General features: G+C 32.9%; 1 protein-coding gene across 2 annotated transcripts in view; it reads left to right on the top strand.

The window, feature by feature from the left end:
- The window catches only part of LOC131843093 (paired box protein Pax-5), a 130574-nt gene that overhangs the window by 25196 nt on the left and 78960 nt on the right, over positions 1-26418 (top strand). The window contains exons 2-3 of one of the 2 annotated variants that reach the window (XM_059191687.1): positions 20022-20610; positions 21652-21708. In XM_059191687.1, the coding sequence (XP_059047670.1) occupies positions 20448-20610; positions 21652-21708 (220 nt within the window). In that variant the 5' untranslated portion in view covers positions 20022-20447. Of the gene's footprint in view, positions 1-20021; positions 20611-21651; positions 21709-26418 lie in introns of those variants that run through there. The other variant, XM_059191688.1, reaches the window with a different exon arrangement.

Genomic DNA, 26418 nt, shown 5'->3' on the forward strand with positions numbered 1-26418 from the left:
TTCACTGTGTCTACCTGCCATTGTATTTTTAGTTCTATTGCCAGATCTGTACATTTAGCAATTTTTTCTGCATGTGTTTATTAAAGATTATGTGTCTTTGGTATTGCAATATCTATAATATAAACTATTTTTATTATTATTATTTATAATAATAAAAATAGTTATTTAATAAAACTTTATAACGTCTTCAACCCTAAGTTTTGGCGCGAACCATCGTTAGAGGCGCGTGCGCAGGATTCCGTTACGTCAGGTGTCGCGCCCCCCACCCCGCGGGCTGCAGGTGGGTATAATGACCGGGGTACTCACCCCGAGTAAAAAAAACGTGTCATAGATTTAGGGGTCGGGGTAGATCTTAGCGATGGGCAGACGGCAACATACGGTAATAATAGTCAGTTTGTTTTTATCTTTATTTGTATTCCTAATCGATTGACAATAAACTTGACGTAGATGTTTTGTTTTTTAATTTATTTAAGAACATAGTGGTATAGTGATGTAGTACGTGACTTCGACCGCAAAGGTTGTAAGTTCAAATCTGTCTGATTTATAATAATTGAATTATTTACAAAACGTTATTTAGTCCTAAGGTAAGCAGAGCTTGTGTTATTAGACAACTGATATAAATACTTATATTTTTTTATAAATACGTACATATACATACATGGGTCCCCCCAGGGGATTGTTATTCCTTCTGAGGATTAATAACTCCATTGCTAGCAATATACCATATCAGATTGACCTTCACGCGGTTCCTCCTGTAAACCATCATGTTAAATTTCTGATGAATTTCTCACGATGGGCTAACTGACCTGACCTCATGCTCATCTTACCAGTTTCCACTGGTGCTCCGCCAGCGTAAAACCGTTAACGCAGGCAATATCACCATTTCATTACCATCCCTTAAAAATGTATATATATATAGAAAAAACTCCGAGCAATACAAACAATCATATTCATGAATACAAATGTTTGTATAGTGCGAGGTATCGAACCTGCGACCCTTAGAAGGAAAGTGGTGGTAACAACTACACCACCGAGGGTAAAAAATCGGTCGTCCACCTTCCTAGCGAGTTATCATCGATGCGACGGTGGAGGTCATTGACCCGACTGTTAATTACTTGATTGTAATACAATGGTACAAAAACAAAACGCCTATTGAACAATTATGTACGGTTGGGGTGAAAAAGTTGGTAATTAGCTAATATATTGGTAAAGGTCATTGTGAATCCTTTATGGGTAAAAGTAGCTAAGTTTTATCGACCTCAGTGGTATAGTGGTTAAGCACGCAGCTTTAAATCCGATGGTCGCAGGTTCGATTCCTCGCACGATACCAAAATTTGTATTAATAAAAGTAGCTAAGTTTACCTACAAAGTTTTATCGATCTCAGTGGTTTACTTCCGATGGTCGCGCGATCGATTCCTCGCACAGTGAAACATTTGTTTTCATGAATTGTTGTTCTTTGCTAATATCTGAAAGGTCTAAACGGATTTTGACGGAACTTTCAGTAGTTTTTGCGTGAAAGAGTAACAAACATCCATCCATACTTATAAACTTTCGCGTTTACAATTAAGTATTAGTACGTTACGTACGTTTAAGTATTAATAAGATATATATATATATATATATTTAGAAAAATAAAGTTACATTTCACGCGGACGAAGTCGTGTCTTTTATTATTCTTAACTAGCTGTACCCGCGACTTCGTCAGTGTGAAAATTAAATTTATTTTACTAAAATAAAAGTAGCCTAAGTTACTCCTTATTACATCAGCTACCTGCCAAAAAAGTCCCGTCAAAATTGGTCCAGACATTTCACAGATTAGCCGGAACAAACAAAAATTGTAAAAATATTATTTGTAGATGTATGTACCGTATTTATATTAATATGCATGTAACAAAAAACTATGTATGCTACATGCATATGATTATAAATACAGTATATAAACGCGTACCGTACGGTACTTAAAAAACGGTTATATCAATATTCCAAACAGACCAATTTTATTTATAAGTATAGATAACTAATTCACTTCTCGACTGAACTAACTCCCTTTTCAGCATCATCTGAAGGATCAGCTAAAATAAAAAACAAAATTTTACATATTTAAATAATATAAATGAATACAAATGACTTAACGACAGTCGGCTCTTAGAAGAGAGCCAGTAAAACCGTTTTAGATAAGACAGGAAATGTAAGCGAGGGTTGTAACGTGGGGTAACGACGGTTGATATTTAACTGTCGATGTTTGGTGTGCAATTATATGAAACACTAGACCTGCTGCGTCTTCGCACTTCTATAATCATTATATTAATACACTAGGTGTACCTGCACTTCGTCTGCGTGGAATTTAATTTGATTTTTCTAAAATAAAAGTAGCCTGAGTTATTCTTTATTACATTTTTTACACGGGACTTTTTTTAAAAAAAGTCCCGTCAAAATCGGTCCAGCCATTTCAGAGATTAGCCGGAACAAACAGACAGACATAAAAATTGTAAAATGTGTTTTTTTTTTGGTGTAAGTACCGTATCTATATTTAATAATAATAATAATAATAATCTTAGGAAATTGCCATGTTTTTAAGCTTTGTGTTAAGTACTAGATAACTGATACAAATACATAGATTTTTTTTTTTTGTAAAAACATACATATTATATATAGAAAACACCCAGACCGATACAAACAATCATACTCATGAATACAAAATGTTTGTGCCAATATCGGTCGTAAAACTAGACCGCTCCGAGGTCGTCATATTATGCGTATAGTATACATTTATATATAGTAAAAATGGTTATTTCAATATTGGAAACAGACACTCCAAATTTATTTATATGTATAGATAGCGTATCGGAAACAAATGCGTAGCGACTTGATGACGCTGTGACCTTGCGTCGGCGCACCTTTCCTAGTCCCAACCTATCTACATCTAGTAATAACTACAGACGGAAATTGCCAATCATTCCCATAGAAAAAAAAACAGATACAGATTATAAATCTAAGAGACTATAATTATTATATCAAGCAAGTTAAAGATAAAGTTGCAGTCGTGTATCAACAGCTAAAAAGAAAGATCGTGGAAGGTGGCGGAAGCTCCAACGATAAGAGCACTTCTTAAATTATGAATGAATGAATGAATAAAAATTGATAAAGGCGACCTAACCCAATTTTTTTTATTTTTAGTAAATTTTTTTATTATACGTTATCAAATAATATATATGACGTATCTACCTACTCCTACATCTACCATCAACCTCTATTTTAATATCGATATTAGTACTTTAATAATTTTCTATTGGGATTATTTTTAAGTTTTTTTTTTAATTATTTCGTTAGAACAGAGAAACAACATTTGACATTCATTATTATTTGACTTTGACTTTAATTCTTGTAATTTATATTGTAAAACTTTAAGTTGGGCCAAAATGGACTTGTATCCAGAGCCGTAAAACATATTCATAAAAAAAAAGAATTCTACTCTCGCCGCTCCATAACTGATGGAGATATTCAGTGGATTCAGTGATTATATATACAGCTGCAAATATAATTTATTCTCGTTTTGATCACAGTTGCACGTTACATATAACTGTTATTTAGCAACAGGAATACTTATTATAAATGTGATGGATTGGAATCTAAAATCAATGTGCTTAATAATAACTGATACCTAAGTAAAAATGTTTACCTCCCAACGAAGTGGTTTGTTAGTATTAATGTATGCTTTTTTATAACTCATGAAATTGATTGAAAGAGTTTGGTTGATAACTCGTTAAATTGATTGAAAGAAAGTGTAAACAGATTGATTATGTGTTTTACATGTAAACTACTTATGTAACCCACAAAATTATGGTACACAATATTAGTGCCAGTTCACACGGCTCCCACGCTCCAATGTCTAGGCCGACCGTGTGAACATGGCCTAACAATAAGGCAGTATTATGTCATGTTGGCGCGAAAGGAAAAATGCTCTCACTCACTTTTAGGGGTCAATGACACTGAATACATATATATATTTCATGATCAGCCCACTGCAGGTCCACTGCTCGACATAGGCCTCTCCCAGGGCACGATCTTGAGCCCTTGTCTTTCAGTTGTCGCTCGAACTAGCTACGGGTCGTTTTACACTACGTTTGCCAATTCGCGGTCTACACTCTAGAACACGTCTATACCAATAGATAAATATAAATTAAATATAATAATTTAATAACAATTTCAAGACAATTCACACAGCGCCATGTAGAGCCAAGTTTGGCTAGAGATAAAGCTTGTGTTATGGGTACTAGACAACTGATATAAATACATTGTTTTTTATATATACATACACAATATAAATAGAAAACACCCGACCGATACAAACATCAGACTCATGAATACAAAAGTTTGTACCGTGCGAGGAATCGAACCCGCGACCACAGAGGGTGCTGATAAAATTATTTATTGCAATGAATATTGTAATTATACAGATAGAGATGTAACTTGTACCTTGATGATAGTCTATTATACATGCAAAAAATTTTTTTTAATATTTCTATAAATTTACTTTTGGCTATTTACAAAATTAATTAATTATAACAAATAATACGTCCCTGCGACTATTTAAACTAAACCTCTAGCGTCTTTATAGGCAGCAATACTATTTAATAATATATAATGTAAATAAAACTGGAGTGTCTGTTTGTAATATTGAAATAACCGTTTTTTACTATATGCATATGAATATAAATTCGGTACATACACCAAAATGTAATTTTTTACTATTATTGTCTGTCTGTCTGTCTATTTGCTCCGGCTAATCTCTGAAGTAGCTGGACCGATTTTGACGGGACTTTTATTGGCAGGTAGCTAATGTGATTAGGAGTACCTTAGGCTACTTTTATTTTAGAAAAAAAGTAACGTTGCTATATTCCATGCGGACGAAGTCGCGCGTCCAACTAGTCTAAACATATAAATAAAATTGAAGTAACTTAGGCCATTTTTATTTTAGAAAAATTCTTTTAGTTTAGAAAAATAAAGTTAAATTCCACGCGGACGAAGTCGCGGGCACAGCTAATACTCATAATATCTATGCATACACATTCACACAAAAATAACCCCAAACTGATAATAATTTACCGTCACGCAATGAGCACTTGGGGTTGAATTGACCATCGGAATGTGCAGGGTTAACTTGCAAGCATTCAATGATTAAATAGGGTCGAAATTACCAATTATCATTTTAATGACAACTCTCCCCTACCATTTGTTTATTGAGTTTTTAAACGAGTGAGTTTAATACGAGATTTGTCATGAATTGTTTTAATTAATTTGGTAACATGTTATAATGATTCGTGATTCATTGTAATGTTTGTTTGTAATTAAATATACAATTCTAAAAGTTATATCAATAGACGTATTACAATAGAATAGAATAGAATAGAAAATAATTTATTCAAATAAACTTACATTGAAGCACTTTTGAATAGTCATCACATTTTTTTAATCTACCGCTCATTCGGAAAGCTGTCTCATCACAAGAAAAACGAGCGAGAACCTTGCGTGTTGCTCTTTTAAATAATTTTATTGTTACTTTACATTTTAAGTTGAAGTGTGTGAATACAAACTACCAATTAGCACTAATTCTATTAAATACATATGTTATTTCAATTGTCATAACGAGTATCACAAAGATACTTGAGGTTAAAAGAAAACTTTTAAATAACCCTGAACAAAAACGGACCCACGATCTGGTCAAGATCGCTGGAAGGCATTGGATGCGAGCAGCGCAGGACCGATCGTCGTGGAGATCTTTGGGGGAGGCCTTTGTTGAGCAGTGGACGTCAACCGGGCTGAGATGATGAACAAAAATGAACTCTCTTAAATCTATCTCTTATTAACTCTATTTTAGATAAGAATCGTCTCAATCACGTTACGCTACGGTCCTCGTGTACCATCATATGGTCGTTGTATACGGGGATTGTATGTTGTAATGAGAAAAGTTCATTGTGCTTGATATACTTGTAAATCTTGTTGATATATAAAATTCTCGTGTCACAGTGTTAGTTACACTCCTCCGAAACAACTTTAGCCGTTTTTATGAAATTTTATATGCATATATTAGGTCTGAGAATCGGCTACTGCCTATTTTTCATACTAAGTGATTATCCACCCCTAATATTTTTTTATATATTTTTTGGACAACATTTTTAGGCCGAGTCATAAAAAAATACATACAACCCTAAATATTCTTTATTTTATTACCAACCCCTATTTTTAAATAGCGATATTAGTACTTAATTTCAACAGAGATTTTAATTTATATGGCAAAACAGGGGTCAGCTAGTATATATATAGATAGATTTGTTTGTTACATATTATATTATTTGTTATATATTACACGTTTAGCTCTTATAATACTAATATTTTCTCCAAGTGAACCAGTGGTAGTGGTAATCCAACCCTCTAATAGCTAAGTGTCCGTTTTTACCTGCGCTTGCGCAGGGTTGTAGCAAATCTACCGGAAAATTACTATTGTTTACAAATAACTCATTTTTACCTTTCCTTTCCTAGTCGGATGTTCCGCTTCGCTACCGGGGGTTGCGAAACTGGACGAATTATTACGGATTTGTTTATTTTAATAAATTGAGAGGTGGGGCAGTTGGCTCTATGACTATCCTGTTATTTAAAGTACATTTTTTTTTATTTCTTTCCAAATTTAGGGACTTTTAATCTAAAAGTACATGTCAGTCCCTATGTACCCTAAAACTAATCACCCCATTACATCACCAGTGAACAAATTGCCTTAAAAATTCACTATTTGGCTAACACAACATTTTTTTTTTATTTCTTTCCAAATTTAGGGACTTTTAATCTAAAAGTACATGCCAGTCACGATGTACCCTAAAACTTAATCACCCCATTACATCACTGTTTTTACATCACGTTTTTACAGAATCCTATAGAGTTGTTGAAACCTCTTTTTAAGCATAAAAATGGCAGAAGGCTCCAATCTTCCATAGCTTAGTAAGTTATGAAAAATATTTATATATATTGTTAATAATATTAATAATCTCTCCCTGGGGCCCTGAACCCCGGCCGACTGTGCTTCTGCCGGGGGTATGTTGCCATCTCCTCTCCTTAAGAGGGGAGATGAGAATTTTTGGAAAAAAAAAATCTTTATTTACTGCTCACAAGGAATTTTACAATGTAAATATATATATATATATATATATTTAAACTTATAAGTTATTCTGTGAGAGTCTAGAGTCGGAAATAAGTCTAAACCTGTACTATATAGAGATATTTTGTTTAGATATGTTGTATGTATTAGATATATTTTTTACTTGTCGTGAATATAATAACTATAAAACTCGTAGGTAATTCATACAGCGCTATCTAGTTTCAAGCTAAGTAAAGCTTGTGTTGTGTATATTATGTATGTATATCTATACATATAAATAAAATTGGAGTGACTGTTTGTAATATTGAAATAACCGTTTTTTATTACATGCATATTAATATAAATACGGTACATACACCAAAATAACATTTTTACAATTTTTGCCTGTCTGTCTGTTTGTTCCGGCTTATCTCTGAAATGGCTGGGCCGATTTTGACGGGACTTTTTTTGCCAGGTAGCTGATGTAATAAGGAGTAACGTAGGCTACTTTTATTTTAAATAAAGTTAAAATCCACGCGGTCGAAGTCGCGGGAACAGCTAGTCATGCATATAAATAATGGCAAAACATTTTCACATAACACAACTTGGGCTGAATAGGCAATGACCTTGTATGCTTATGTCATATTGCCGACACGAAGCGACCCGGGTCGTTATCGCTGTATACCAGTGTAGGGTGACCATGCTCCATTGATTTAATTGAAGGATTAAAATACAATTAAATAATTTCATTTAATTTACACACCTGTATGACTGAATACATTGAAAGAAAGAAATAAAGAAAGAAAATTGATTATTTGGTACACTGAAAATAATTTTTAAAATTTAATTTACATTTTATATTAATAATTAGAGTACCAACTAGGTCTCCGCTCAGCATATGTCGTGACGGGGTGCCACGACGCTGGTTTTCAGCAGACACCTTCATATACAATAAACATAATAAAATAATAATAATAATACACATACATACATAAATCCAGGCGGACAACACAAAGCAAACATTTACGACATACTACCATATATAAATAAACATCAAACATAAACTACACACTGAAAACATAAAATAAACATAAATTCTGATGACACTAGTATTACCCTGCATTACCCCGCTCTTGGAGTGCAGACACATCACGGCACAGTTTTCTGAGTGAGCAGGAGTATTTTTTTAAATTTATTTTTATAAATCTGCACAGTTAACATTGGACATAATATTTAATATTGTTAATATTAATAGGTAATAATATAAAATACTAGTTGCCCCGCGATCTCTGTTCCGCCTCAAAATTAAATATCAAAGGTTGTTTGAAGTTTAGTTACGCAATAAATTTCTGAACGCACCAGTTTGACAGGTATCAGCAGTTTGTATGGGAAAATAAATTTGTTGTTTTTATTATTTTACATGCAATTTCTTCATACTTTATCACCGTTTAAATCTTCCCTGGACTTCCATGAATATTTTAAGAATAGAATAGAATAAAAAATCATTTATTCAAATAAACTTACATTGAAGCACTTTTGAATAGTCATTACATTTTTTAATCTACCGCTCGTTCGGAAAGCTGTCTCATCACAAGAAGAACGAGCAAGAAATTTGTTGCTCTTTTAAATAATTTATTATTACTTTACATTTTTAAGTTTAAGTGTGTGAATACAAACCACCAATTAGCACTAATTCTATTAAATACTCATTAACCAAAACATTTCAGTCGTTGTCGAGTTTTAGCGAGACTAACGAACAGTAATTCATTTTTATATATATAGATAGATAGATTATGGGTAGTAGTATTAAACAGTAATGTCTTCTGCAAATAAATGATTTGATTTGAAACAATTTTAAATCTAAATAATTCATAAGATACCTGCTGTTCAGTTTCGTTTTTTGTACTCTTAAATCGTTTAAGAGAAAAAAAAACTAAACTGAAACGAATTAAATGGTGCACCCGGGCTACGCTGGCGGGGCACCAGTGGAGTATGTTAAGATAAGTGTCAGGTTAGCTCAGTTAGCCGAGCATGATAAGATGAATAGGTCTGATGGTCTGATGGTAGATGGTCAGCTCATTTAGCACATCGTGGTAAATTCACTATAAATTTATCACGATGATTTCCAGGTTTGTATGCCGACCCCAAAATACACATTCATTTAAATTTTATATATGTTTTAGCATATATAAATACATATATGTTACTAACTACCCACCCCGGCTTCGGACGAGTGTATTATACATATAAACCTTCATCACTGTATCTATAAAGAAAAACCGCATCAAAATCCGTTGCGTAGTTTTAAAAATTTAAGCATACATAGGGACGGACAGACAGCGACAGCAATTTTTTTTATACTATGTAATGATGTTTATGTGTATAATACAAATACCTCGTTAACATAATGTTTTTTTTTAGAAAAACTTAAAATCCATAGCACTGACAATATTATATGATTACACTAATAATGAGTGCGTAGCGATTTCTATGTTGATTATCGCATGCCTCTTACTTGTTATACTGTAATTATTATATATAAAAAAACATCTATTAAAAAGAGCAACACACAAGTTTCTTGCTCATTCTTCTTGTGATGAATCTGCATTCCGAATGAGTGGTACAATCAAAATATGACTATTCAAAAGTGCTTGTAATGAGTTTATTTGAAAGATGATTATTTCTATTTCTATTTCACATAACGTGTGGTCACCGTCGTCATAATTAAATACACCTTTGTCTAACATTTAGTTCGGTGTTTCGGCGTAACAATTATCCGGCTGGTTCAATGTCGCCGTTTTTTGTGTACCCATAAATATTCACCGCCATCTTGTATTTTACACCGATAAAATAATGAATGACGGAAAATTTTCATGTGAAATTATATATGGACGTTTAAATTATGTATTAAATTATAGTTAGTAGTATTAATGTATGTCTGTATGTGCAGTATATTATATGTATGTATGGGATGATAGAATTAGTGGATTGTATGTGTGAGATGAATGAAATGCGGTAATAAAATATGTTACCTAAATCTTTGTAATGTAGGTACGAACAGTAAAAACTATTAGTTATAAGTAATGATAATTCTAAATAAAAAAAGCGTAGGTATTTCTGTGATTATTATTTTATATTTATTATTAATTTTCAATAAACATTTAAATATATAATTACTAACTTAAATTAAACTTTTAAATTTGTAATTATTTGTATTTATTTTCTATATCCATAGACACTTCATTTTGGTTAATTATTGTCAGCCAACATTAATAGTTTTGAAAACGAATTATCTACAATTTTAAAAATCGAATGAATATTCTTTTTTTTTTAATAAAGTAACACAATCGTGTATTTCGGCCAGTAATTTTATCATCGTTACCAGTTTATGTGGATGCGTTAATATTCAATTTTAAAAATCGAACAATATTATTATTTCTTTTTTTTTCATGAAATAACATAATTGTAACATCCAGCCAGTAATTTTACCTCCGTTAACTACTAATATCATTATTTCTTATTTCTTTTTCTTTATATATATTCAATGAAATGACAAATTTGTATAATCCAGCCAGTAATTTTACGTGCGTTAACACTATGTGGAGGCTTTAGTACATTATTATTTTATAGTTATTGTATGGGTGTGAGACAGGCGGTTGCTTCTCACGGGCTGTCGTTAAGTTTTTTTACCTTGTTATGGTCACCATTGATTTGTTTTTTCAAATGCAAGATTAGTTACATCCACTTTGTGACCGAGTACGAATGTCACCTCTACTTTAGGTAGAAGAAAGAGAGAAAAAGGAAGACAGAAGAAGAGTTGCAAAGTCTAAATTCAAAGCCATCTGTGTGAGTTACAGAGTTTCAGTCATGTCCAAATGAATAAACACCATTAATGTTTAGAAATTAAATATATTTCAATCAAAATGTATAATGATCGGTTGCATTTTCACGACACCAAAATCAACAACGGTTGTCTAGTAACAGTAATAATAATAATAAAAAGTAAGTAATAATAATAAATCTATATGGCGCCATATACTAGTTTGTTTAAACATTCCGCGCCCCAAGGGCTATTTAGACCTTTATAACAGACTAGCTGTTCCCGCGACTTCGTCCGCGTGGAATTTAACTTTATATTTCTAAAATTTAAGGTTTTTCTAAAATAACAGTAGCCTAAGTTAATCCTTATAACATTAGTTACTTACCAAAAAAAGTTCCGTCAAAATCGGTCCATCCATTTCTGAGATTAGCCAGAACAAACAGACAGACAGACAAAAATTATAAAGAATTTTATTTTGGTGTATACCATATTTATATTCATATTCATATAGTAAAAAATGGTTATTTCAATATTACAAACAGACACTCCAATTTTATTTATATGTATAGATTAAATTACCAAATTAATACATGAAATACTCAAGAAGTGAATCTACTCACTTCAGTCGCCAACCAGCTTGCTTTGTATACTGTGTTTGGACTATCACTCAATGAAACACTGAGTTTTTGCCACGCACGTGTGTCTAAGACAGTTTGTTCACTGGTGAGGTCATTTTAGGGTAGTTTTAGGGTACAATGGGACTACCATGTACTTTTATATTATATAAAAGTCCCTAAATTGTAAAAGAAATTAAAAAAAAAACACTTTCTCAAGGAAACACTAACTTTTTGCTACGCACAACCATATTGTGGAATAACCATCCAGCAATGGTCGATTCAGAATCGATACGATACTGAAACCTTCAGGAAAATTGCTTTTTCTTTCTTAAAAGGCGGCAAAGCACTGGTGTTTGACAGTGCTCAATCATAATAAAGGAATATAAGTTGAAACAAAAAAAAATGTTAAGGGACTGGACTGGAACCTTATGACTTAGGGGTATGAAACATATATAGTAGCCGATTCTCATAACTACGGAATATGCATATAAAATTTCATAAAAACGGCTAAAGTCGTTTCGGAGGAGTATGGTAACTAACATTGTGACACGAGAATTTTATATATCAACAAGATTTACAAATATATCAAGCACAATGAACTTTTCTCAGCCTAATGTAACCATGCAAACACGCGTGCAAAAACTAGTATAACATACAAGTAATTGTCCGTAAGCAATATGTAGATAAATATATAAAATTATATATTTGTATACAAGAGATATACATCGGCGGACGTGTGAATCAAAGTGGAAGGCAGCGCACAAGTGGCGCGACGCCGCGGTTCAGTCCGAAGATATATTTTTTAACAGTGTTATTGTTATTTAGAAACAAGACTATTTATACAAAAATGAAAAAAAGGAGTAAAAATTACATAATGAAAGTATGATGTTTTTCAATTTCAAGAGACGGTCTTGTGGTGTAGCGGTTTAGTGCATAGTTTTGCTTTCGATGGTCGCGGGTTCGATTCCTCGCACGGTGCAAACATTTGTATTGTTTGAGTATGATTGTTTGTATCAGTCTGAGTGTTTTCTATTTATATTACGTATTTATTACAAAACAAATATATATATGTTTATTTCTTACTTTTTTACTTGTCTTGTGTATATCCATAACACAAGCTGTGTTTAACAGGACAGGATGTCGTATGACCCTAAAGATGGCGCTGTGTGAATTGTCCTGATAGGTAATTATTATTTTATTACATTAAAAAAAATCTATAACTTCTACTATGAAATTCGACGACTTCTACGAAATATAGTTCCATGTGAAGAATTATATCGAATCGAAGTGTAATATATAACGTCTTGTACGTCACATAAGTATTTCACGCGACGTGAATCGTGTCACGCACTGCATGGAACACGAGTACTATATTCATTGTATGCCGACGTAATTCGAATGCATATTTCATATGAATAAAGTCAAGAAAAACATCAAATCTTTTTTATACCACGTAGGTGGTTAACAAGCATACGGCCCATCTGATGGCAACGGTTGCCGTAGTCTATGGACGCCTGAAACACCAGGGGTGTCACGTGCGCCTTACCGATATACCTATATATATTCTTCTAGAAAAACCACATGCTGTAATCTCTCGAAAACACCTCTGCAGGTAGTTCATTCCACAATCTAATTGTATGCCGAAGAAAGCTTCTCTGAAACCGTACTTTTTTTTTTTATATGATAATGAAATGGTGCACCCGCCTGCGCTAACGGTTTACGCTGGCGGGGCACCAGTGGAAGATGATAAGATGAGAATGAGGTCAGGTCAGTTAGCCCATCGTGATAAATTCACCTGGAACTTATCACGATGGTTTCCAGGGGGAACCGCGTGGAGGTCAACCTGACATGGTGCATTGCTAGCAATGGGGTCGAGAGTCCACATTACTAACAATCCCTTTCCCCCCCTGAAACCGTGCTGTCCGCGACCTCTTTAGACTTAAGAAATATTAACAAAATATTTGTTTACTTTTTGTAATTATATGTCGAAGTAATTCAACCGCATATTTTGTGAATAAAGTTAAGAAAAACATCAAATTATACTTTAAACTTAAGAAAAAATTATTTTATTTATTATTTAACTCTTTTATTTTATGCAGACTTAATTCAACCGCATATTTTGTGAATAAAGTTAAAAAAAACATCAAATTATACTTTAAACTTAAGAAAAAATATTTTATTTATTATTTAACTTTTTTATTTTATGCAGACTTAATTCAGCCGCATATTGCATGTAAACGAAGTTAAGAAAAATATCAAATCTTACTTTAAAGTTAAGAAAATGTAGCGATATTTTTTTCTTTTTTGTGATTGTATGCCGAAGTAATTCAATAGCATATTTCATGTGAACAAAGTACAGAAAAATATCAAATATTATTTTAAAGTTAAGAAGTATTAGCAACATTTTTATTTATTTTTTCGTAATTATATGTCGAAGTAATTCAAATTTTATGTGAACAAAGTTAAGGAAAAATCAAATCATATTTTAACAACCATTTATTAATTAACAAACATTTTGCAAATTAATTTTAATTATAATCTTTATATATAAAAATTACGTGTCACGTAGTTTGTCCGTGATGGACTCCTAAACTACTGAACCGATTGCAAATTTGATTTGTACATTGTGTGCAAATTGATCCAATTTGAAAGATACATCTAAGTTACAAGTTTACATCTCAATTTATAGTCTTCATATTATTTTATTGCCATAACCACCATAGTATAATAAAATAAAAAAAAACGCGTGGCCAGGTCTAGCAAAATACATATAGGTATGGTATTATCTCCTTTGGAAAGTACACACTTTATTTTTCATACTGCTTTCTTGATATATGATAGCGTAGCGGCTTTTGTAGTGATTGCCGCATGCATCCTCATGTAAAGTGCGAATACTGTAACTACCATATAATAAATTTAAATAAGCAGCTATGACGAGGTCGAGTGGAATGAGTAGTCATGCTCACTAAAATGTCCAGACATGTGGCGGCGTGGTGGGCCGGGTCATTGGGCTCCCTAAAATATGGTCGAGCGCAGTGATGGTTGGCTCATCCGTCATACTCGTGAACGAGTGCTGCTTGTAGGGACTGGTCTGCTCTTATCACTACGACTGATTTAATCTTATTGTGTTTTTATATTTGAGCCTACATGAATTAGTGCTGGTTGGTAGTTTGTATTCACACGTTTCGACTTGTAAAATGTGAACTTACAAGGATTGTTTAAAAGAGCAACACACAAGTTTCTTGCTTATTCTTCTTGTGATGAGACAGCTTTCCGAATAAGCGGTAGTTTTAAAATAAAATTGTTTAAATTAAGTTTATTTGAATAAATGATTTTCTATTCTATTCTCTATCCTCAACTTAAATCCATATAATTATGCCTGAATTAAAATTAGTCAATATATGATAAATAAATATACATTACAGTATATTTAATTAACTTTCTAACATTCAACTGATTCGAATCACATCTGGTAATTATCTCGACGCAAAAATAAACAAACTCCTTTCTCTTTTAGATTTAAATCGAGATAAACAAATTAAAGACTATATATTTCTCTCTTTTAATAGAACATTTGATATTTTGTATAGTTTTAATATTTTTTTATTTATTTATTCAGTGCATTGAGCACACTATTCAAAACATATTACAATATATTTGGCGGACTGGACCATGCGACCTACCAGTCAACCATAGGTGGTGGAGAGAATAATTGTTGGCAGTGCAAATAATAACATTATTTAATTTTTTATTTCATTTTACATTATTTATTTATTTATTAAAGGAAAACCAAGGCTATGCAAGTACATCTTAAATAAAATCAATATATACGTCATAATAAGCCACTGACATGCTTTCACTAATAATAGTAGACTAATTCTTAAAAAATTTACATCACTACGTATAAAGGCAACAACACATTATAAAGTTAACAGAGAATATTAAATTAATTATTAAATTATAATTAATTATTTATCTATCTATATATTAATTTGTTTCACATAAACTTTGTACACCTTTTAACGATGTTTGCTTAAAGGAAGGAGTTTGATCAAATCAAATCAAAGATCTCGCACACTTATAATTTATATAGAGAAGGACTAGAGAATGCTAATATTATTTTAAATAATGCATAAAAATACATTAAATCTATACATATAAATGAAATTGGAGTGTCTGTTTGTAATATTGAAATAACCGTTTTTTACTACATGCATATGAATATAAATACGGTACATACACCAAAATAACATTTTTTACAAATTTTGTCTGTCTGTCTGTTTGTTCCGGCTAATCTCTGAAATGGCTGGACCGATTTTGACGAGACTTATTAGGCTACTTTTATTTTAGAAAAATGTTATTATTTTGGAAAAATAAAGTTAAATTCCACGCGGATGAACTTGCGGGTACAGTTAGTCAATAATTAAAACAGTACACATACTACCATATAATAAATATCTTCAGACATATCTAGTGGCGGATACCGTGTGTGTCAGTACATTTATTGTTAAGAATATGTTCTCACAGCCTCGTATCCGCGGGGGCAGCCATTCTGTGCTTTGTTATGGGATGACTCACTATACTCGGGTTTTTAATTTAAAAAATTTAATCCCTGTTACATTGACTTTGATTACCTCGATGGCTTAGCGGTTTAGACTGTCTAGTTGCGGGTTTGATACTTGTACGGTACAAACATTTGTATTCATGAGTATGATTGTTTATATATATAAAAGAGTGAAAAATTAAGGTTGTATGTATTTTTAAAGCAAAATTATTAACAAAAAGTTGTCCAATAAATAAAAATAATATGTTAGGACTGAACAAAGGGTTGTTCGCCCCTAACATTTTATTGTACACCCCTAATTAGTTTTATTTTTGGATAATTTTTTATTACTTAGTTGAAAAAAAATTTGTTATAAACCTATTCTCAGACCTATTGAATATACATATATAAAATTTCATCAAAATCGATCAAGCCGTTTCGTGTTTCGGAGGAGAAACACGAAACCTGTGACACTACAATTTCATATAAATTAATAACGCTATAAAAAATAGGGGTTGATGATAGAAGGTTGAAAATTTAGTATTGTATGTATTTTTGTATGTTGTATCATAAAAAGATAGAAACTAAAAATTTTGTCTTAAAAATAAAATAAAAAAATTAGGGGTGGACTACCCCTAATATTTAGGGAGATGAAAAATCGATTCTCACACCTATTCAATACGCTCACAAAATTTCATGAATATCGGTCAAGCTGTTTCGGAGGAGTATGGGAACGAAAACTGTGACACGAGAATTTTATATATAAGATTAGGTGTAAAGCTAGTATTATGTGAAGATTATCATACATTTTATAGTTTTTATGGAATACAAATGTTTGTACGGCATATTTTTAAACTGATGACCCTTTCACTGGCCACCGACCATCTAAAAATGTACATCTATTTAACGTATACATCATTTGAATATGTGAACAAAAGGCTTCCTGTGGGAGCGGCAGCAATGAGAAACGTACTGTCGGGACGTTGGTTACCACAGATCTACTAAACTAATTTGTAATTTTGCGCGGCAGTTATATTAAAATGCTTTTTGATAAAAAATTAAGATGTAGAAAATAATATTGACTAGTAATAAAGATTTCGAAATAAATAAGTACCAGAAGATATATTTAGCTCTTCGCCCCGGCTTCGCACGGGTTTATATGTATATAAACCTTTCTCTAGAATCACTCTATCTATTTAAAAAAACTACTCCTAAATCCGTTGCGTAGTTTTCAAGATTTAAGCATACAGCATTTAAGCATAGGGCGGACAGACAGCGACAGCGACTTTGTTTTATACTATGTAATGGTAATCGAACCCGCGACCTTCACATGTTGAGGCAATGTGTTAAACCTTACTTTTGAATCACTCTATTACTAAGAACTGCATTAAAATCCGTTGCATAATTTAAAAGATAAGTGAACAGACAACGGAAGTGTCTTCATTTTATACTATGTAACGATTAGAGCAGTTTTAGGCAATAATTTTACATTATATGCAGTTAAAAAAAAATACAGTGTATTTTTTTTATGGATGATAATGGAATGGTGAATCCGCCTGCGCTAACGGTTTACGCTGGCGGGGCACCAGTGGAGGATGATAAGATGAACATGAGGTCAGGTTAGTTAGCCCATCGTGACAACCTCACCACGAACTTATCACGATGGTTTCCAGGGGAACCGCGTGGAGGTCAACCTGACATGGTACATTGCTAGTAATGGGGTCATGAGCCCACATTACTAACAATCTCCCAATACAGTGTATTAGAAAACGTAGTGTAGGACGCCCTGCAGCTAGGTGGAGCGACGACATTGGTAGGGCTGCGGGTAATTACTGGAAGAGAAGGGCTGAAGATCGTGCCCTGTGGCATGACTTGGGAGAGGCCTATGTCCATCCGTGGACTGCAATGAGTTGATGATGATGATGACGATTATTGTGGTGGTGGTGATGATGACGTTGATGACGGTGATGATGATGATGACATTTAAAATGCCACCTCCAATAATATTTCTATTCAATGTATTTAATATAGAAAACAATACAAAGCACGAGCTCGGAAAATAGAAGATTTTGTTTAAATAATAGATACACATTTTATTTGCAAAACGGAAGCCCGTTCTGATTTATGTTGCTTAGATTATGTAATGTGCGCACAACTCAGGAACGTTGTATGGTTTTTGCAAAATTATGGGTCAGTTGGAGATTAAATTATTTCGTAGATCTTTTATCAACCGACTTGTTTAATTTATCTACATCTAAATAATTGAAGGCAATGAGAATGCCGACCATCTGGCAAAGTTAGGGGCAAAAACCGTCCAACTGGGCCCCGAACCCTTCTGTGGTGTGCCTCGTTGCCTAAAACTGGGACATCTCAAATTAATAACCAAACGAGAAGCACTGAATCACTGGCAAGAAATGCCAGGATTCTTCACCAAATACTCCAATAGATTACTGCTATTGAGTAAAAACAACATATGCATGATGACTAGGGCCCTCACAGGACACTGCAAATTGAACAAGCATATGGCTAAGCTAGGCCTATGCACGACAAGTATCTGCAGATTCTGCCAAACTGAAGAGGAAACGCCGCTTCACATCCTATGTGGTTGTAGCCCACTCATGCATAAACGAAATATCTCCTTTGGAAAGTTTACACTCTTTCCCGAGGAGATAAAAACGATCGCTCCTAAGAATATCCTTCAATTCTTGTCCCTGACGGGTCTAGGTAGCGAACTCTGAAAAGGGCGAGCACAATAGATCTATGTAGGTCGCAGTGCTACAGGTGCTACACATCTGACAATAGCCCAAACAACCCAATAAAAAAAAAATACATCTAAATATATATAACTCAAAGGTGATTGACATAGTGATCTATCAATGCACAGCCCAAACCACTGGACGGAACGGGGTGAACTATGACATGCAGGTAGATGTTATGACGTAGGCATCCAGTAAGATTAATTCTACCCCCATGGGGATAAAATAGGGGATGAAAGTTTGTATGAAACTTTGTCAATTTAAACCGATCGGGCTGAGACTTTGCATGCATAAAGCTACTATGACGTAGGCATCTCCTACGAAATTGTGATAAATTCCACCCCTAAGGGGATAAATTAACCCGAGCGAAGCTGCGGACAAAAGCTAGTGAATAATATGGCTATTCATTCGAAAGAACGTTTATTTGTATGCGTTCTCTGCTTAATAGTTACCCGATGAACTGTTTATCATTATTTACCTGAGTATTATTAGGATGAAGAGGTCTAGCTGAATACGAGCCGAGTTTCTTGTCAGTTCTTCTCATTTCTTCTCTTCTCGAGCTGAGTTTCTTGTCAGTTCTTCTCATATCGAAATCATTCCGAACTGACGGTAGATTTGACATATCATGAGAGTCTGTATGTGTCTGTATATGTATGTATGTCTAGTCAATAGACCTACAGAATAAAGATATTTTGAATTTGAATTTGAATTTGGAGTTGCTGTCGAGAAGCTGGTTAATTTTAAAAAAGAAGGTGATTTTAATGTGTTTATTCTATGAATAATACTGCTATTCATTAGAGAGCATGTTTATTTGTTCTTTTAACAGTTAAACGATTCATGTACTGTTTATAGTGATTTAACTGAGTATTATAGGGATGAAGGCAGAAGGAGTAGATACTAGTTAATTTAAAAAAAAGTAGATTTATGTGTATGCTACGCAACATCTTTGGTAAATTTTATATTTTTAATTATTTTATATATTAGAGAATATATTCGAAATTATTTATATAATAAATGTTCCGTATTTTTTTTTTTTGACAACTTTATAATGCAACATATGCACATGCTAATAGAATATATTTATTCACTATGTTACTTGTACCGTTTTCTTATAATAATAGAAATATATTACAGCACATTTTATTTTTGTTACAGGAACAAAAATGTTGATGCAGCGTCAGAAATTCCGCAAAAGAATTCGGTGAGGCGAAACCAAACAAAACAAAGTTCGTATAACGATGTGACAATACAATGACAAACAATAAAGACGCTCCGTACATATAAAAAAAAACAACCAAAAATACTCCTCATGATTCTCCAAATTTAGTTTCATAAGCAGAATATTAAATAAGTGCCAACGATTAGTGCAAACACCGTATTAGAAAAGTTAAAAAAAAAGAAAAACAATCAGTCGAACTGCGCTCAGTGATTCCTCAACGAACAATCAAACGCAACGATTAAAAAAAAATCAATCAGTGCCACAAATTTATACTGCCAAGTGAAAAAGCTGTTAAAAGTAATAGCTGTTAAAAATAACTGTTATTTAACTGTTATATCGTTAAAAAGTGATGTGCTTTTGAGATGGATCTACACGCTCCCCCTTTAGTGGTTCATGGGTATGAACCCCATGCTCCCTTGTTGGAAGTCGAGGGTCTGGACCCTCACAGTCCTCAGCAGAAGGTCCTAATTCATGCCCCGACTTTACAAGGGCAGGAGCTGATGAGAAATGACCACCAGAATGGAGGTAAGTTGGTTTTTGTGTCTTGTGTCTTCTTCTTTCTTCTTTTTTCACTATTTTATGTGGAGGAAGTAAGGACACAGCTAGTTCTATCTATATATGTATATAGCTGTAAATTCAGTGTTTTAAATTGTATCCATTCATTATAAAAATAATCCATAAGTATATATAAAAAATCTCACTATTTCATTTATTCTGAGGTTTGGATTATTATCTAGATCGATCGACCGATCGATCGGTCGATCGGTCGATCGATCAAGTCAAGTCAAGAACTATTTTGATAAACTTTATGAAATTTAAAGATAGAATGATTCTTTTTTTACAATCTTTCTTTATCTATTAACATATATTATTGAAGATCGTTTAAAGAACTTTTAAATTCTTCCTCTTTCTTCATTTTTGCACTATTCTAATGCTGTTGCTCGCAACTGGCTTTTATAACCTCACCGGACGATAGGAGACGAGTTCAGGCATTCCAAACCCGCGGAAGGACTTATGGAGCGGCTGAAGGCCAACTCTCGCCTGACGGAACCCCTATCGGTGCCCTTAGACTACAGCTGTAGTCTGAAGGCACCGCTAGGGGTTCGAACCTCGGCTCAGGCCGTCATAATTTCAGTACCCGATTGAATTGGATGGAAGATCCATCGTAGAAGTTGTAAATAGTGTTGATAGCAAATAAATAGTGGCGATTATTATTAGTCTTTTTGTTTATTAATTATTTTCCCGTATTAAAACTGTGTTTTGTTCCCTAAATGATGTAAGCTCTGTCTGGAAAACTATTCCAGACAAAGATTAAATCACTTTTTTATTAGAATAGAATAGAATAAAAGAAAATATATTTATATGAGAATATATAATAACATTAGAATAGAATAGAAGAATATATATGAATAATATATTTCCTTCTCTACCTCCCAGTGAGGGTCGGCGGTGGGACCTCCAGATCCCATTCCTAACAATACATCATAACACCAAGGACAATAATCCCATACACACAATTCCCCCACAATGTATGAGTTGAGAGCAGATGTGTCTGATCTGATGTAGAGTATGACTTTGCAGATGAGCAGTACCACGCGCACAGCAGCAACCAGAGCAGCGATGGTGAGTGACACACGATTTTGAACCTTATATCTAACTAGCTTATGATGTAATTACGATTTTAAATTATGTATGTATCTTGATTATAAAGTAATTTTGTATATGCCACACGATTTTGAACCGTATATGTAACAAGATTCTAATGTAATCATTACATAGTATAAAATAAAGTCGCTGTCGTTGTCTGTCCGTCCCTATGTATGCTTAAATCTTTAAAACTACGCAACGGATTTTGAAACGGTTTGTTTTATAGATAGAGTGATTCTAGAGGAAGGTTTTTATATATAATACATGTACACCCGTGCGAAACCGGGGCAAAGTGCTAGTTTTCTATAAATCATAGATTTTTTACAATACCTCAAATGTTAGTATATATGTACAAAAGAGCGTAATGGTCTAACGACTCGCTACCTCTACTTACACCCAAAAGATAGTCACTTCAAATTTAGCCGACATGAAAGAAAACAAATTTTGTGTATCGAATTATATCTCTGACTGACTCTCCGGAGATGCAAATACCGATAACGAAAAATAATACAAGAGAAAAAATATTCTAATAAAAAAAATCATATTATTGCCTTATTCTAAGGCACGTATGTCTTTATTATCTAGAACGATCGTTTCTCAAGAACCATTTTCATTAACTTTATAAAATCTAAAGACAGAATGATTACTTTTTTACAATATTTATTTTTGACATAAATCTAAAAGATATAAAAGAAAACAAAACTCGAATTTCTTTTTAGATTCTTTTTGTAGTTTCTAAAACTTTCTAGTCAAAAAACTAGGCATAACTACTGGTCTTAGCGTGTAAGAGCCAAAACAGTCATTACCAAACACCGGTCCGCATATTGCATGCGAAAATACAATTATTTTACATGCGACCCACAGATGTATAATAATAAAAATATTAATTTTAACACAAAGTGTGTTAAAATTAATATTTTTATTTTTTACGCCATAAAGCGTAAAAAAACAGCAAATCCGTTGTCATCTAGTCCCACGGTAAGCAGAGCTTGTGTAATGGGTACTAGATAACTGATATAATACTTTTTTTTTGTAAATACTTGCATAATATACATAGAAAACAAGCAAACGTCACATTTCCAAATATTTTAATATTTATTTATATATGTCAGGGTGGTGTTGATATTAAGCTGCCTTCTTTTACAATGGTCGCAGGTTCAATTATTCATTTGGATTTATGTATCTTATTAATTTAATTATGAAGTCATAGTAAGATAAAACCAAAGTTCTTATATGTAGTATACAATATTAATTGTTATATTACAAAGAGAGCTACTCAAGTCAGGGTCGCAACAATTGACAACAAAAAATGCGACCCGCGAAATAAAAACTTGAGCACACCTTCATTAAAGAGTCAGGCAGGCGACAATTAAAATTATTCTTCTTTTTTTTTTTCAATGCACAAACACAAACAAACAGGCGTGGTGTTGTTACGCAGTTACGATGTTTGTGTGAAAGTAAGCGATACGTATAATTATTTATAAGGGTGTGGACCCTGTGACAGCGACTGGTCCGATTTCAGTATTTTTTATATATGGGAATAGTTTAGTTAAAGTGCTTGATGTACCGAAGTCTTTATATGGAATTCGAGCCATTTTAAGAGTAGAATAAAAATGAACTATCTTTACATAAAGACTTATGTAAACATAGTTCATAACAGGTACTTACTTTTAATTAAATTAATAATTATATTAATTAAAATGATAAGAACTTGTTTCTGTTCTATATGTAAATAATAAAAAGTCCTTTAATTTCCATTGATAATAAAAGTAAGGAAAATTAAATTAATTTTACTAATAAACCGACCAGACAGCTTTTCATATAATTATTTATATACATTATATTCATACAATTTTCTTGTTTAGAAAATCGTATGAATATAGTATATATATATTGACATATATACAAGTAAAACGATTAAAGATTGTAATGCAGATTTATCAATAGAATAGTAATTCAAGAGAAAGGTTTATATGTATAATACATGTATACCCGTGTGAAGACGGGGCGGATAGCTAGTGAATAATAAAAAATATGTAAGTGAATAATTAAAATTTAATTTTATATTGACATAAATATAATAAGGTGTATAGCCGCTAACACTGCGACCCCGCGCCGGCGCCGAGCGACCCAAAGTGTCAGCCGCTCCAACTAATTTCACACCGATTTAGTCAAGTGTACACGCACAAAAAACGTCCATTCACCGGGTGGCTACTCGACGGTGTGAGCGGCGGACGCGGGACGTGGTCGGCTAGTGAAATTTTTGAATGAATCGATTTATTACACTCCATTCGAAATTTAAAATCCTATTCGATAACTAATGAAATTCAACCTAATAATTTAAGTATAAAGGTTGAAATTTAAACGTACACAATTAAGAGAGCACAGTGTATGATCTGTGAATGTTCACTGTTTTCGTGATATTTAGAAATGATTCCAAATATGAAATCCCTTATGATAGATAATGAAATTTAACCTAATGTCATTGAAGTTAAGGTTTAAATTTAAACTTAGATATTCTAATTTGAGAGAATAGTGTTTGAATTTATATTTGTATTTTTATAAGTACTGATATTTTTAAAATGACAGCGACATTTACGGCACTAGAAAGACATAAATGGCCATGATTTTTTTATGTAAATGGCAACCAAGCCAATTGGCCACATGATGGTAAGTGGTAACCGTCGTCTGTATACATGAATAGCAACACCAACTCCCGTCATCTTCTACCAGTACTATTATGCGTTGCTATTTCATCTAATAAGTATATGTACTCTGTACCCTATAATTTATCTGCTTTATGTGGCATCACTATTAAATTCAGTGTACCTACAACAAATTTCTGAACATTTTTTAAATCAATAATACAGCAAATTAAACATAGCAATATTCCTCCAGCAAACAGTTTTTTTTTTTCATTTTTTTTTTTAAACAAAACATTTGTATTAATTCACTGAAGAAGCAATAACATTCATAGAAGTGTAAAACTGTTTTAAAATTGACTCGGTCATTATTTATAAGTATAATTAGTCAAAACCGGGATGCTGCTCTTCAGTTTACCCGTGATCATGGTCGTTGAAACACTGCCGAAATTATCGGGACCTCAATAAAAATAACGTGGTAAGATCTCGTGATTTTTATCTAAATATATAATTCGTATGTATAAAAGTGTGTTGCGAATATCGATGCTTTCCATCGAGTTTATATAATTATATCGCTTAGTTTGATGTCATTTTGTCATTTGATACCACCGCTTTACGTCCGATGGTCGCGGGTTCGATTCCTCGCACGGCAAAACATTTGTATTCATGAGTATGATTGTTTATATCGGTCTGGGTATTTTCTATGTATAATATAACGAAAAAAAAAAATCTATGTACTTGTATCACGTCCGATGGTCGCGGGTTCGATTCCTCGCACGGCAAAACATTTGTATTCATGAGTATGATTGTTTGTATTGGTCTGGGTGTTTTCTATGTATAATATAACGAAAAAAAATCTATGTACTTGTATCACGTCCGATGGTCGCGGGTTCGATTCCTCGCACGGCAAAACATTTGTATTCATGAGTATGATTGTTTGTATCCGTCTGGGTATTTTCTCTGTATAATATGTATTTACAAAAAAATATATATATATATGTACTTGTATCAGTTATCTAACCCGTAACTTAAATTGGGACTAGATGGCGCTGTGTGAATTGTCCTGAGATTATTATTATTATATAAATAAATAAATCCAAAAATACATGCTATGACGTTTGTCTAACAACATTTATAATACTATTATTAACTATGAAGTTTCTTATATAGCCATCTAGTCGCAAGTTAAGTATAAGTAGAGCTTGTGTTGGAACAGTAAAATACTAGTACATCTTTTTTTTTTTTTACATCTAGTACATCTGAACACAATGTACCCGCGCTGCGACCAGGGCACGACCGTCACGCGCTACGAAAGCGAAACTCGACAAAAAAACTGCCTCCGTAACAACTTACCACGTCCATTTTGTTTACTGGACAATACAGAATATGTACTAGTTATATTATGCAGAGTCAAATTTCAAATTCAAAATATCTTTATTCATGTAGGTCTATTACAGACTCTTATGATATGTCAAATCTACCATCAGTTCGGAATGATATCGAGATGAGAAGAACTGACAAGAAACTCAGCTCGTATTTTTTTTCAAATAATAGTGGAACATGTTTATGATAAATACAGTTATTAAAATTCAAATTTGGGAGAATAGAGTGACCACCAGCATATGCTGAGTACTCCTATTAGGCAGAGTGCGGGCGAGTTCCAACAGTGTCCTGAAGACAATTGCTTGTAAAGTAGACTGTCCCATTCTAAGACACTGGGTGGGACAGGTAATATGTTAAAAATTACATTTTTATTTTATTATATATTTTATTACTAACATAGGATAAGTTATGTCATTAAGCTGTTACTAACACAATGGATCATGTTGTCTGAAATAAAAAAAAATTATTATTATTATTATTATTATATTCATAATCGTGATACAAACTATTAAAAGTTATCCTTTGTAAATTATAAATGCGAATGATTCTAAGTATGGATGTTTGTTACTCATTCACGCAAAAACTACTGAACTGACTTTGATGGAACTTTACTTTATCTGTACTTCTGATGTATGCGCTATAGTAATATAGCGTATACATA

This window comes from Achroia grisella, unplaced genomic scaffold (genome assembly GCF_030625045.1).
Source record: "Achroia grisella isolate CSIRO2021 unplaced genomic scaffold, CSIRO_AGI_Agris_v1 utg2786, whole genome shotgun sequence".
Taxonomy (NCBI): domain Eukaryota; kingdom Metazoa; phylum Arthropoda; class Insecta; order Lepidoptera; family Pyralidae; genus Achroia; species Achroia grisella.